A 15,773-nucleotide genomic window follows, 5' to 3' on the forward strand; every position below is an offset into this window, starting at 1 on the left:
GTCCTTGAACTAATATATAAAACGGCCGGACCAAAAAGAGTGAAAAATAAAAAGGTAGGACAAAATTTTTCATCCTAGCCCCCGTCACCATAAAAATCAAATAGCTACATAATTTATTTATTTTTTAATCAAGAAACAAAAACAGATAGTGAAAAAATGTAAAGATGTTAAGCACAAATAGGTCTACAAATTTTAAACTCATATTGCTGAAATTATTAACTGATTTATTATATGAGTTATTTCCCCTGATTGGTGATTTTTATCAGTTTTTAGCTATTTTGACCCACAGGCCAAGTTTGAGTTTCTGTCTTGGCCTGTAATGTCCATTTTTATTAAAAAAAAAAACTTTTATCTTGAAAATTTTCATTGATGGACAGATATTTATAAATATCATAAGATATTGTCCATAACGGTTGAAGAAAAATATCCGGAAAATTTACGGTTCACGTACGAGTAGGAAGAGAACTTTATATTTTGACTGGTTTACCGTATTTATTAATAACTAATTTGGTTTAGGAAATTAACACAGGAACAGATTCAACTGCAAAAGAAACTGACAGCAAACTTGGACTTTACCCCTTTACTTTTATCTAAATGCACGGAATAAGGCACATAACGAGAAAAATACTGAATTGTACGTAGAAAATACATTCGGACCAAGTAGGGAGAAAAAGAAATAACTTCAACAATGTAAAACTTGGACAAAACACAAGATATATTACAGGTTCTGCAAAATAAATTTATCTTGACGTCAGAAGTTCAGTGCAGTATATACTGTTTACTGTTTAACCTTCATCATAAATAATGGACAAAAATGGCTATATTTACAACTCAATAAATACTTTAAGTACAGACTTACCTGTGCAGTAACTAGTTTGAAAAGTTTTAATGTCCACTACTAGATACAAATGAAATGCATTTACTTTAGTGTTTCAAAAATGTTCAACTTTCAGAAAATTAAAATCTTTTTTGATTGTCATTTTTTTTCGTTCCTGTAGAAGGTGTAAAAATAAACAAAGTTTGTTAAGGTTCATGTGGACCTGAGACTACTATAACACACATGTTATAGTAGTCTCAGTGTGGACCCTATGGCTAAAATGGCCATATTTTCTCCTCAAAATTTTCTCTGAGTACAGGCAAACCTGTGCATCTGGAAAATTTTTAAGGCATAGCATGCCCTAGATAAATAGAATTCAAATGCATTGTATGATTAAGAAAATTCATAACTTAACTGGATTTTGCCGTACACTTTTTTCGTCTCTGCAGAAGATGATAAAATTAACAAACAGTTGAGTTTACCTTGATATGGTCCACTCAGGTATACAGTTAAAATAACCAATTATTGTCAGGTATCTATTGTCCATCTAATGTCCATGTCTATTAAAAATGCTCACTTCAATTTTTACCTGTGGGGAAGTTCTCAAACCTGTTTCCCAACTTAGTTTATTTTGGCACCTTCTGGAGGAATGAAAAAAAGTGCACTTCAAAATCCTTGTAAGTTTTTATTTTTCTAAAACATAAAACATATTCAAAATTCATTTATCTAGGGCATGCTATGTCTGAAATTTTGTACAGATGCGCAGGTTTGTCTGTACTCAGAGTAAATTTTGAGGTGAAAATACAGCCATTTTAGCCATAGGGTCCACATGAACCTTAAGCCTAACTCTTTGAGATGCTCCCTCCCAGGTAGGGCAACACTTAAACTATTTTGGTTTCCCAAACCCTACCCAAACATGGCCAAAGGTAGAGACAGTGTGTAGGTAGGCATTTACTTCTTCTTCTTTTTTTTCGGCAAAGAGAATTGAAGTGTCAGATGTTTTGTAAGTTGTCCTGCCTATCTGATTAAAAAAAAATTAATCCACATCAGGACAATAAAAGATTTTGAGTCATGTGAGTAGGCAGCTATTTTCAGGGTGTTAGTGCAAACAAACATATACCGGTACATGTATTCTTTTTTATGGCCTAGCTGCAGAATCGTAGCTCTTAGGTCCTTATGTTATTTTTTGACTACTTTCACAGTATTAATATTTCATCTTATAATGTTACATGTGTAGTACCAAGTATCCCATTAATCAAAATTACACAGAGAACAATCAGTGTCTTTCTAAACATTTTTTTCTTCTTCAAGGAACAGAAATTCATTGATCTCCAAACAATCGATCATTAGAGAGATTTCTAAAAAATGGAAGGTTCATGTATCAAACTGGTTTGTTTAGAGTTGACATTAATAAACTTACATGTTATTGTAAGTATATGTAAGTTTTGAATTCCAGATCAGAGAAAGCTCTACTTTTACTAGTGTTTATAACTCTATCATCATACCAGAAAATGACAATATCTAAATTAAGTTTACCCTGAACACAGTTACAAATGTTAAGTGATACAATTTTAAAGACAAAATGTATACTATAAAAATATAAATTTGTACTTCATGTAAATTGCATATAGACTAGAAGTAAATGGCACTAGCCACTTCAAAGTTGTAATTTCCAGAACTTGCACAAAAGTGTCAGAGCTAGAATCCTGAATACATGATAAATTGATATTTGGAATATTTAATTGCTTGAATTTTAAGTTTGGCATTACATTTAATATGTGTACAGGGATCTAACATATATCAACATGATTTTTTTGTTATTGACAGATTCTCTTGATAGAAATGCATCACTGACCTGTTTTGTTGTTAGAAAGATGTCCGGTGAAACTTGTTATGATTTTGAAACATTAAAGGTTTCTTCTCCAAGAGAGGATGTTGCTCATGTTGAACTTAACAGACCAGACAGACTAAATGCTATGAACATTGCATTTTGGAGGTTATTATATAAATAAGTCTTTATGCATGCAAATAATTCATTATACTTTTTTGTGATGAAACCAAAAAACCCCAGGTTAACATGCTTAACCTGAAAATACCTTATATGGGAAGCATTTAGTTTTTCAGATTCATTGCTTATTAACTTATTGTAAACCAAATATTTTTATTTGTAAACATAAAGGCCGAGTATGGAATTTGTGTCTGAATTTTTACCAAATCTATACATCATAATCAAGGTTCTTTGAAATTTGATATCAAGCTGCATGTTAGCCTGCTATACTGTTTGATACATTTTTACACCAAATTTCTTTAAGCAGAATCATGAGTGAACAATATAACACTTTGTTTAATTCATGTAGTCATATTTAAAAAAAATATGAATTAGAATACCTGCAATATAAACTATTTTTTTATGAGTTTTTACAGGTATTATTGGGCCCAAGAGTGGTGCTTAAAAGAAGCGTTAAAACACCATAAAATCAAAATCAAATCTAGTCATCATTTTTAACATATGAAAGAAATGGTGTTCTTTGGTTTAATTTTATTTAAATCCTAAGATTATATCTGGCTATCATGATAAGTCATATTTAGCAAGTTTTATGCCAGTTACTTTTCATTCAGTTTTGGTTAATGAAATGCTGAACAGTTTGTAAATATAGAATATATTTACTTAGTCATTATGTTCTGTTTTACAAGTCAAGAGTTATTACCCCTTGTAACAGATAACAATGTTGAAATTCAAACCTTAATTCCTGAAATACACTTGCTGAAGATAAATCTTCTTGATCTTTGTAGAGAATGCAGAGAATGCTTCCAAAAATTAGCAATAGATAAGAACTACAGAGTGATAATAGTGTCTGGAGCAGGCAGATTGTTTACAGCAGGTGAGAAAAATGTAAAATGGCAGATGCAGATCCAGGATTTTTGAAAAGGGGGGAGGTCCCCTAACTAGGCAATGTTTGGGGAAAGACATGTAAACAGTCTATGTATTGCGCCATATATGTAGTTTCAAAAAGGGGGCCAGGTTCCACTGCCCTCTTCCTAAATCTACCTCTGATATGTTGAAACACTGTTTGGTTATCATTTTAGTTGATTAAGCAATCCTCTGGTTTAGTTGATATGATAAAATATTTAAGTAAGAATTCAATTTATATAAATAATAAAATTCAAAGACATTTGATTATAAAGTTCTGCATAAAGATACTGATAGAAGATAGAACTACATGAATGAGGTGAATTAATCTTATTCTGCCAATTCATTTATTTTTGTGGGCACAATTTTCCTGGATTGATGAAAACTTGCATTTTCTTGGCCAAAGTCTACATACAACAACATTGAAAACTTGCTGTTCATCAAACATTTAAATTCATGTTTCACCTGTACCCATGAAATCAACCAAAAAAAGGTATCCAACGAAAATAATGATGATTCCACAGTGTTATACAATGTAATTAAAAAAAATCATATATTAGGCCACTTTTTTTTTATTAGTTGGTTTACGGGATTCTTCTTAAAAAAGGAAGGGTAGGAGGTCGAAAAAAAAATAAAAATAAAAACAATGAAAAAATGTAGGGTAGGAGGTCGAAAAATAAATAAAAATAAAAATTGGAATTAATACTGGTTTTTTTTAACCAAAAATGGAGAGAAACAAACAATGACATTACTCTATATAATAGTAATATAATCGCTGGAGTATATACACTCAAAAATGAGTCCACTCCTTGACGGGAAGATAGATAGATAGATATGATAGTATTATGCATTTTGTACTTAACATGAATGCAGATCGTTTCATAATTTGGTATTGATTCTTGCTGTTTCAATTTAAATTTAATGTGTTACAAGGAGTCCAATGTCAATGTAGATTGATGAAACCATGTCCCTGATGAAAGGGAAGTGTCTTTACCAATTGCATTTCTCTTTGTTCTGTGTATTTATTTATCAAATTTAGATCAAGGAGTGACAAAATTCCTCATAACAAAATACAATCTTATTGAGGAAATACCATATGCGCTCTGCATGTCATATACCTTCATGTGGTACATGAAAACATGTCCTTCTTAGGTTTTTATGCTATTTTACACTGCTATTAATAAAGTATAAGCATGTGGTACATGAAAACATGTCCTTCTTAGGCTTTTTATGCTATTTTACACTGCTATAAATAAAGTATAAGCTTATATCTCGAAGTGTTCTGGGATTGTCCCTTTTTATAAATGTTGAAGTGATTTTAATTGTCAGGCATTCTAATACAGTAATACATGTTCTGATTTTGTGTTGGGATCTTGTCCACCATTTCCCATCTCTGTTCCATTAAATCTTAATGGGTACGGTGGGATGGTATTTAGGTATTTATATAATAAGGCCAATTAATCAGACACCCATCCCTGGCAGCAAGTTAAAAGATTCTTCCCTTAAGTGACGTCTGGCAAGGCTATTTAAAACAAATCTTGGATGCCAGAAAGCCTTGCCAGACGTCATAATTATTTGTACCTCATATATGTAATGACAAATGCAGCTCAATCCTCAAGAAACTAAAACAACCCCTTTCGACGGGTTTCAGACTTTCTGATCAACACTTTAACCAAAGTTGACCCGCCGTCAACCTCACTGACAGTCTAAAACAGGGTTTCAAATTAGCGGTTGTTCGACCTTTTAAACCAAACTTCCCAAACCATCTCAAAAATAATTTTCATTTTTATTATTCATGACTGCGATGTTTATTTTGTTCAACCGTTAAGATTTACACCGAAAATCTCCAAGGCAACAATATTAAAATCGTATCTGGTCCTCCATTTCAACTTCTGAAGCAAGGTTGTCGGCTCTCCGAACTTTCCCGAAGTCCTGCGTGTAACATTGATTGCCGAGTTTATGAGCTTCGGTCCTTGCTTGGAAGTTGCCTCCATTTTCAACTGGTTCCTTTTCACCGCATTAAATCATGATGAAACGTTGACTGAACAGGGAACCGCCTTTCAACTGGTTCCTTTTCACCACATTAGATCATCATGAAACGTTCACTGAACAGGGAACCGCACGGGATTTCGAGAGTATTCCGACTGGAAGAAGAAAGACCGATCTTTTTTAATCATGTTTTTATTTTTATTTGTACTTCTTCAAACAGAAAAAGGTCGGCGGAATTAAAAAAAAATCTTCAAAATCGTTTTTATTTTTATTTCAATATCGTGAAAAACAGGGTCGGCGGATCCGTAAACCAACTAATAAAAAAAAAGTGGCCTTACATATATATACATGTAATAGATAAAAGCATGTTTCCTTTATTGTATAGGATTGGATTTGATGGATATGGGTGATGTCATGCCAACAGGAAATGATGTTGCAAGAAAATGCTTTCAAATGAGACCAAAAATTGAAGAATATCAAGAATCTTTTACATCTATAGAAAAGGTCTGTAAAATACATGCTAAATTCACTCAGTTTCAAAGTAACAAGCTTTTCCTAACACTAGTATATACCAGTAGGGGATTATTAAAGGAACCAAAATAGTAAAACAAATATATAGGTCAATGTGCTTGTTTACCAGTTATTAGCCATTGAAATTTTGGCAGGAAAATATTTTCTCTTGATTTTCATAGCTTCATCATTGACAAGTTTAAGTTCTCAAAAACTATTAAAAATAACAACGATTTTATCAGACTTTTACAGATGGCTTATAATTATACATGTGACAGTTTTGTAAAAGAAAAAAAATGGGGGTCAATGGGCAAAATTTTGAAGGAATTCAAATGGGTAAAACTAGAGGATTCTGAAAAATATGACAAAAATCCTTAAACATGACAAGCGAACATCCTTAATAGTGTTTGAGAAAAAAGAAAAGGTTTGTATGTAAACATGACTCTCACCTAAAATTGGTAACTCCTATATTACCTTAAACATTAATCCTGAAATCTGTAAATTGTATGGGTATAAGCTATAGATGATTCGTTTGGTCAAGTTTAGAATATTTTTCTATCTTAGGTTTCTTGGATTAGTTATTCTTAAAATATATACAATGTTGAAAGAGATATGTTGGAATACAGTCATATTTTTTTTTCAAACCAACTGCAGAAAGTAATCTTTTTTTTAATATGCAAATGCATGTAAGCACACTCTAGTATCATTATGCATAGGTCACATCATCCATTTCATGTGTAACTGACTTTTTAAGGTTGATCTTTTGATAAACATTCCACTATATTTGACTTAATTCCAACTTTTCATTTTTATGCCCCATTTATGGGCATTATGTTTTCTGGTCTGTCCTGCTTCAGGTTAAAGTTTTTGGTTGAGGTAGGTTTTTTTTTAATTATAAGTTCAATCAACTTGAAAGTTAGTACACATGTTCCCTATGATATGATCTTGGTAATTTGTTTGCCAAATCAGAGTTTAATGCATTTTCAGGGTCCACTGAACATAGAAAATGAAAGTGCGGATGGGGCATCCGTGTACTAGGGACACATTATTTTTTAAAGATATAAAATAAGGTGGATTGTTAAGTGCCAGTCTTTGTAAGAATTAAGGTAAACATGATTAGAAAAAAACCACCGAGCTAATCATGCTATTAAATATTAACCATCATCCTGAGTTATAAAGTATTAGTCTTTTGTTTGTGTGTGTCTGGTAAATATCAAATAACTTGGTTAAAATGATAGCAAATTACAGAGTTATCTCCCCTTATTCGTTAATTTCTAATGCAATTCATCCAAATTGTAACTTTTATTACCAGAACATAAAATGCAAATGAATGTTATTGTTGTGCATAACTACATATTATGAACTGAAATTAATATCAAATTGGATGGTTTTTTTTGGGTCATGTTTTCACCACTGCCTGATTCCTAGGCAGACTGGCACTTAAGTAGTTAAGATGAATATCAGTATGTATTTTAGTGTCCAAAACCTGTCATTGCTGCAGTACATGGTGGTTGTATTGGTGGAGGTGTTGACCTAACATCTGCTTGTGACATCAGATACTGTACACAGGATGCATGGTTTCAAATTAAGGTGAGTAAATCCAATATGCTTAACACATTTATTCATCATGGTTATGTTCATATGGTTGTTGAAAAAAGACATATATATGAAAACTTGTTGATTGGCTGTATACTGTGGATTCTTTTTTATTTGTGGTATACCAATTTTCGTGGGTTTCGTGGGTCACAGCGATCCACGAATTTAAGAATTCAACGAAGAATAGTCCTGATAAATTTGTATGGAGTTGGATGTTTATTTCCGGTTATGTTATGCAGTTCTAGTAAAGTGTTGACTAGCGTTAAACATTGTAACAAAACACGTGTTTTTTATTGAAAGAAGATACAAGTATCTTAATTAAATCAATAATAAATATATCGAATATCAGTGATAATTTACTTTTTTAAATTGATTAAAACTTCATAGAAAATAACTGCAAGTTGATAATTACCGTGGTTTAATAGTGATTGAAAATCAATGGGATTAAGTACGGGGATATTGTTTATGACAGGAACATTTATTTTCACACCTTGTACTTATATGACTGTTTATTATATCGTGATTAGGGAAATGAGCTTTCAATCATAAAGTTTTGATTGCATTATAGAATTCCGACAAGCATTTATAAATTGTAAAACAAACAAATACTTAGTTGTCTTTTTCCATTATTGTGATAGAAGTTTTTAATGAACACTTTAACCTAAAATGACCAAGCGAGGATTTTGACAATTCAAAACTTTTTCAATGAATTCCTCCTTTTTAGTTTTTTTATTATTATTGATCAAACCAAGGAGGTTATATGATCTCCTTAATCAAAAAGAAATCCACGAATTACGTATCTGAATTTTTTTTTTGTAATCAGCGATCCACGAATTTACGTATACCACGAAACGTCTTATTTTCTCTATCCACGAAAATTGATACCCACGAAAATAAATGAATCCACAGTACATGTTTTCTGTCCCAGAATTTTAATTGGTATATTACTTTATACCTAGAATTCTTAAACTTGGTAGTGTGGTGACTTATGACTAGAAAATATATGCTATGTATGCATTAGAAATTTTGTAAAAGTAAACAGTCCAGCGCTATGATTATATTAAATTTTTGTTACAGTTTCCAAAATGTTTACATCAATTGATTTCAAATTTTGCTGTTATAAAGATAGTTTCATATTTAATAGAAGGAAATCTCTTATATAAAGAAATTTATAAATTGGTATACCTGTACTCTATAAGAGATTCCCCATGTTTAAATTGACAGAAACTGACCATCTATTTATTTTGTATGTTATTTTTTTTTAAATTCAGGAGATAGATGTAGGATTGACAGCAGATGTTGGCACATTACAGAGGTTACCTAAGATAATTGGAAATGATAGCTTGGCAAGAGAATTATGTTATACTGCTAGAAAATTCCATAGTGATGAGGCAAAAGAAATAGGTTTTGTCAGGTAAAACTGTCTTCTATTATCCATTGTGGATTAAGTTGTTTTTTTTGTGGGTAAACATTTTGTGTGATATTAGCAAAACTTACATGTTCATGGATATTTCATTTTTATACGACTGCAAAATTTGAAAAAAATTTCGTTGTATATTGCTATCACTTTGGCGTCGTCGTCCGAATACTTTTAGTTTTCGCACTCTAACTTTAGTAAAAGTGAATAGAAATCTATGAAATTTTAACACAAGGTTTAGGACCACAAAAGGAAGGTTGGTATTGATTTTGGGAGTTTTGGTCCTAAAATTTTAGGAATTAGGGGCCAAAAAGGGCCCAAATAAGCATTTTCTTGGTATTCGCACTATAACTTTAGTTTAAGTTAATAGAAATCAATGAAATTTTGTCACAAGGTTTATGACCACAAAAGAAAGGTTGGGATTGATTTTGGGAGTTTTGGTTTCAACAGTTTAGGAATAAGGGGCCAAAAAAGGGCCCAAATAAGCATTATTCTTGGTTTTCGCACAATACCTTTAGTTCAAGTAAATAGAAATCAATGAAATTTAAACCCTCTACTTGCTGACTTGTTTCTTTATTATTATGAGGCTGACTTCATGCAGGAACTTCTTAGGAAGAAAGATAAAAAGTTAGCAATATCCTTTAACTCTACTTTCCACTATGTAGATGACGTTCTTTCACTAAACAATTCAAAATTTGGTGACTATGTGGAACGCATCTATCCCATCGAATTGGAGATAAAGGATACTACAGATACAGTTAAGTCAGCTTCATATCTTGATTTACATCTAGAAATTAACAATGAGGGTCGGTTGAAGACAAAACTTTACGACAAAAGAGATGATTTCAGCTTTCCAATTGTGAACTTTCCATTTCTAAGTAGCAACATTCCAGCAGCACCTGCATACAGGGTATATATCTCTCAGTTGATATGATATTCCCGTGCTTGCATTTCCTATCATGATTTTCTTGATAGAGGGTTACTGCTCACAAGGAAGCTATTAAATCAAGAGTTCCAAATGGTGAAGTTGAAATCATCCCTTCGCAAATTTTACGGACGCCATCATGAGTTGGTTGACCGTTATGGAATAACCGTTTCACAAATGATATCGAATATGTTCCTTACGTCGTTACTACAATCCCCTTCCCTTTCATGAATTTGACCTACCGAATTAGACTATTTACCGGATTTGTAATCACATAAGCAACACGACGGGTGCAGCATGTGGAGCAGGATCTGTTTACCCTTCTGGAGCACCTGAGATCACCCCTAGTTTTTGGTGGGGTTCGTGTTGTTTATTCTTTAGTTTTCTATGTTGTGTCATGTGTACTATTGTTTTTCTGTTTGTCTTTTTCATTTTAGCCATGGCGTTGTCAGTTTGTTTTAGATTTATGAGTTTGACTGTCCCTTTGGTATCTTTCGTCCCTCTTTTAAACACAATGTTTATGACCACAAAAGGAAGGTTTGTAATGATTTTGGGAGTTTAGGACCCAACAGTTCAGGAATTAGGGGCCAAAAAGGGACCCAAATAAGCATTTTTCTTGGTTTTAGCACCATAACGTTAGTATAAGTAAATAGAAATCTATGAAATTTAAACACAAGGTTTATGACCATAAAAGGAAGGTTGGTATTGATTTTGGGAGTTTTGTCCCAACAGAATAAGGGGCCCACAGGGTCCAAAATTAAACTTTGTTTGATTTCATCAAAATTAAATAATTGGGGTTCTTTGAAATGCCGAATCTAACTGTGTATGTAGATTCTTAACTTTTGGTCCCGTTTTCAAATTGGTCTACATTAAGGTCCAAAGGGTCCAAAATTAAACTTAGTTTGATTTTGACAAAAAATGAATCGGTTGGGTTCTTTGATATGCTGAATCTAAAAATGTACTTAAATTCTTGATTATTGGCCCAGTTTTCAAGTTGGTCCAAATTGGGGTCCAAAATTAAACTTTGTTTGATTTCATCAAATATTGAATAAATGGGGTTCTTTGATATGCCAAATCTAACTGTGTATGTAGATTTTTCATTTTTGGTCCTGTTTTCAAATTGGTCTACATTAAAGTCCAAAGGGTCCAAAATTAAACTTAGTTTGATTTTAACAAAAATTGAAATGTTAGGGTTCTTTGATATGCTGAATCCAAACATGTACTTAGATTTTTGTTTTTGGGCCCAGTTTTCAAGTTGGTCCAAATCAGGATCTAATATTATTATATTAAGTATTGTGCAATAGCAAGTCTTTTCAATTGCACAGTATTGCGCAATGGCAAGAAATATCTAATTGCACAATATTGTGAAATAGCAATTTTTTTTTATTAGAGTTATCTTTCTTTGTCCAGAATAGTAAGCAAGAAATATCTAATCGCACAATATTGTGCAATAGCTAGATTTTTTTTTAATTGCAGTTATCTTTCTTTGTCCAGAATCAACTTAAATCTTTGTTATATACAATATACAATGTATATTCACTTTTTACTACCAACTGTTAAATTAAAATAATCTTTACCATTCAGTGGTAACAAGCAGTTTTTTTTACATCTTAATATTTTATGATGTATTTAAATGAGTAGTTATTGTTGCAAACTCCATTAGAAATTTTAATTGAGATTAGTTTTGGAATAAGGGAAAGGGGGATGTGATTAAAAAAATTGGGTTCAATTTTTCTCATTTGAAATTTCATAAATAAAAAGAAAATTTCTTCAAACATTTTTTTGAGAGGATTAATATTCACAGCATAGTGAATTGTTCTAAGAGAAAACAAAAATTTTAAGTTCATTAGAACACATTCATTCTGTGTCAGAAACCTATGCTGTGTCAACTATTTAATCACAATCCAAATTTAGAGCTGAATCCAGCTTGAATGTTGTGTCCATACTTGCCCCAACCGTTCAGGGTTCAACCTCTGCGGTCGTATAAAGCTACGCCTTGCGGAGCATCTGGTTTGGTTTTGCCAAAGTCTACATAGAAGTCTATAGAAAATTTATTATTCGTTGAACATTTAATTTAGTGGTTCACCTGAACCTATGTAATCCACATGAAAAAATTTATCCAACGTATGATAATAAATCCATAGTTTTCTGACGTGAAAAGAACAATCTTTTATTATCTTATATCAATAGCAAGTGAAATAAATTTGTATTTGTCTCATTCCAAAAAAATGTTACCAGAGTGATATATGGATTGTACTATTCACAGTTCCATCAATGCCAAATGTTAACTTTTCTGTTTAGGTGCATTTCAGAATTATAATTACAAGTATTTATGATAGATAATTGTAATGTGTTAAAAATATTCACATTACTTTCATGGGTTTCTATTACACACAAGAAAAGCAATGTCATTTCTTGTTTGTTTATCTAAAATATCTGTAAAGTTTGATTTACGTAACACAAATTGGAAAAACTGAATTATAAAACATGTAAATATCAGCTAATAACTATTGAAAACATTTTGTTTTCCTTTGCAGTCGTATCTTCCCTGACAAAGCTGCTATGATTAATGCTGCAATAGAACTAGCATCATTGATTGCTAGTAAAAGTCCAGTGGCAGTACAAGGGACCAAAGTTAGTATGGTCTATTCCAGAGACCATTCTGTTCCTGAAGGACTCGCTCATATAGTAAGTTATTTCTAAAATGGCCTCAGGTTAATTAAACCTGCTTGACTTGTGAACATGCTGAAATTGTGCTAAAAATGGGCTTAAATTTTTAGGTGTTACACAACTTTTCAAACATTAAGAATATTTAAGTAGATTTTAGGTCAAAAGAAGGCATTCTTTATTTGTTTCCAAAAATTACATAATTTTGATTGAATTAATGAGTAGGAAAAGAAGCAATAAAATATTTTTAGAAGGAATTGTTTTCAACAAGACAAATGCTAATAGAAATTTGTTAGTTGGTTCTCACCAGTACTCTATATAAACAAAATAAAAACTATGTGTGTTTACATAATTGTGTCCACTCAATTTGAAAATTTTCTTCTTCTGGACACCATAAATATAAAGCACTAGTACTAATTAAATTAATACATGTAGTTAATTAAAGAGTAGATGACCAGATTCACGATGTTTAATAACTGCAACCGGTATTTAAAAAAAAAAACAGGTATCATATTTTGAAATAATTCTTTATTTAAACTGTTCTGATCAGTTATATACCTTGAATGTATCCATCAGCTGGCGATATAACTTTTTGTTTGTACTGATGAATGATACATGAATGGTAAAATTGTGATTCAGAAAATTTAAAAAAAGAATCACTTTGGATGAACAGTCCTAGTTTTCTAATTCATAGGTGACTTTTGATGCCCAACCTAGGGGCATTATGTTTTTCGGTGTGTGCTTTCATTCACCTATACCGTCTGTCTGTACTTCCATTTGTCCCGCTTTAGGTTAAGGACATATGATACAGTTACAGGGGAGGTAATGACGTTGCTAACGTAAAATGTTATTTTCGCAATGTCAAACTGTGACATATCGGGAAAAGATTCCTTATTCATCTGAAATTTCATTGAAACTGATTTGAATTGAAAAGGAGTTCATGGACCCCTATTTTTCAATACTGCAATTTGTTTCATTTTGCAGGAAGATGATGTGACCCAAATTTTATAAAACTGTAAATAGAGGATTTTTTTAAATTTTGATAAACATGCTGCAAAAAATTATGTTTTTTCCTTATTTCATGAACATTTGATAAACATGAGTTATTTCTGAATAAAAAATACATAATTTTTAGGATACTTATAAAATACAGAAATTACCGATTATTTAACAAAAAACAATTTGTGTTTATCTTTTATAACAAAAAAGTTTCATCTTTCTTTCGAAAAAGAAATTACGGCATCAAATCTGAATTTTGAGCAATTATACAAAATTTCGACCTCATTTACTCAAAAAGTAGCACATGAAGGTATATTTTTTTATTACATATTTCATTTAATCAGGTAAAAAATTGCCCATATGCAAATTTTCATGAACTTGTAAATACAGGATCAAAACTGTATCGTATGCCCTTAAAGTTTTAGGTCAAAGTAGTTTTTGATGAAGTTGATGTCCAATCATCTTGAAACTTAGTACACATGTTCCCTATGATATAATCTTTCCAGGTTTAATGCCAAATTACAGTATTGACCCCCAGTTTTAAGGTCCACTGAATATAGAAAATGATAGTATGAGTGGGGCATCTGTGAACTTTGGAGACGTTCTTGAAAATATATTCTTATTTTATATTTTATATTTTATAAACTTATGTTACAATAATGACACTATTCTATTTTAGGCTTTATGGAACCAGGCAATGCTACAGAGTGAAGATGTAATGAAATCTGCAGAAGCAATGATGCAAAAGAAAGAACCAAAATTTTCGAAACTATAAGTTAATTTATAGACAATTGAGTTTTGAATGTGCGCAAAAGTGGACTGTATTCAGAACAAATAGAGGATCAGACTAAATTGTGGATATAATGAGATAAACATAAATGACTGTGATAATTATTAAATTACTATGTACTTGTAAATTCCATGATGATTTATTTAACATTATATTAATATAATATTATCAAGAAAAAAGTTATTTGTACATTGACTTCATACTTTTTTATGACATAAGTTTAAGATGTAAGACATACTGTAGCTGCACAAACTGACCAGGTTTCACTTCCAACAGAGAGAAAATAAAATGAAAAACTCTTTTAATGGGTCTACTAGTTGGCAAGTATCATGTTGTTGATAAGAATAAGGTGAACATCAGTATTTTCATGAAAGCAATTTAAAGTCATGTATTTGTAAATTTTTGCAAGTACATGTTTTGTAGAAAAATTCTAGTAATTAGCTAGTTGAAGTTTTTTGTAAATGAATCTTAGTTTTTCTAATGGCAATTTTACAGTCTATGGAAATTTAGTCTTTTCAAAGAACCGTACTAGAGTTTTTATGCCTTGAATATAGTTGTTGTTAAATGATATGGTTTTATCTTCATCCTGTGCTTTGTGGTTTCCATTAGATATCTTTAGTCTTGTATACCAATTCTTGGAAAATTATATCAAAGGGTTTTGTCCAAAAACAAAGGTGTGCTTTTTATTATATTTCTGATATCTGAGGCATTTAAAAATATTTGTATTTATGCAAAAACTTATTAAAAGTTAATAGATTTTTAGCTTTCCTGGTCCAATTGGTCAACATGTGAGCTATTGCTGTTTATTGTCCTTGTCCGTTATGATATGTCATGGTTGTTAACTTCTTCCCTAAAACAACTTGAATAATTTCAACCATATTTCAATTGAATGCTTCTTATGGTATCTCGCTGTCGGAAGTTTGAGTTCATTGTTCCTGTCAATCAACCAAGATGGCTACCATGCCTAAAAATAAAACATCAAGGTCATGTGGGAGTTGTTTAATATCTTGAAAACTAGAAAAGTAAGAAAAAATCTTACCCTGTCAAATCGCAATGTCAAGATTTATTTTGGCTCCTAAAAAGTGCCCTTACATGACAATTTTTTTAATAATTTTTCAGCTTTTGCCTATATTACTAACTTTTTGTCTTATC

At 31.4% G+C, this 15,773-nt stretch overlaps 1 protein-coding gene across 1 annotated transcript; it reads left to right on the forward strand.

Annotated features, from left to right (window-relative positions):
* The first annotated feature begins 477 nt into the window (after window positions 1-477).
* Window positions 478-14,733, forward strand: LOC134711541 (delta(3,5)-Delta(2,4)-dienoyl-CoA isomerase, mitochondrial-like). The gene is made up of 8 exons (XM_063572190.1): window positions 478-634; window positions 2,645-2,813; window positions 3,611-3,699; window positions 6,103-6,221; window positions 7,704-7,817; window positions 9,095-9,237; window positions 12,703-12,853; window positions 14,511-14,733. Exons 1-8 carry the CDS (start codon window positions 595-597, stop codon window positions 14,604-14,606), a joined length of 921 nt encoding a protein of 306 aa, XP_063428260.1. The 5' UTR covers window positions 478-594; the 3' UTR covers window positions 14,607-14,733.
* Window positions 14,734-15,773: the final 1,040 nt, after the last annotated feature.

The sequence above is a fragment of the Mytilus trossulus genome, chromosome 3 (genome assembly GCF_036588685.1).
Source record: "Mytilus trossulus isolate FHL-02 chromosome 3, PNRI_Mtr1.1.1.hap1, whole genome shotgun sequence".
In the NCBI taxonomy this organism is placed as follows: Eukaryota; Metazoa; Mollusca; class Bivalvia; order Mytilida; family Mytilidae; genus Mytilus; species Mytilus trossulus.

What these genes read in the sequence shown, in the direction of transcription:
- LOC134711541 (XM_063572190.1), top strand. Translation starts at nt 595, where the DNA reads ATGCACGGAATAAGGCACATAACGAGAAAAATACTGAATT. An exon ending in ATGCATGGTTTCAAATTAAG is followed by an intron (nt 7,818 to 9,094) that starts GTGAGTAAATCC and finishes TTTTAAATTCAG; the next exon opens with GAGATAGATGTAGGATTGAC. An exon ending in AAAGAAATAGGTTTTGTCAG is followed by an intron (nt 9,238 to 12,702) that starts GTAAAACTGTCT and finishes TTTCCTTTGCAG; the next exon opens with TCGTATCTTCCCTGACAAAG.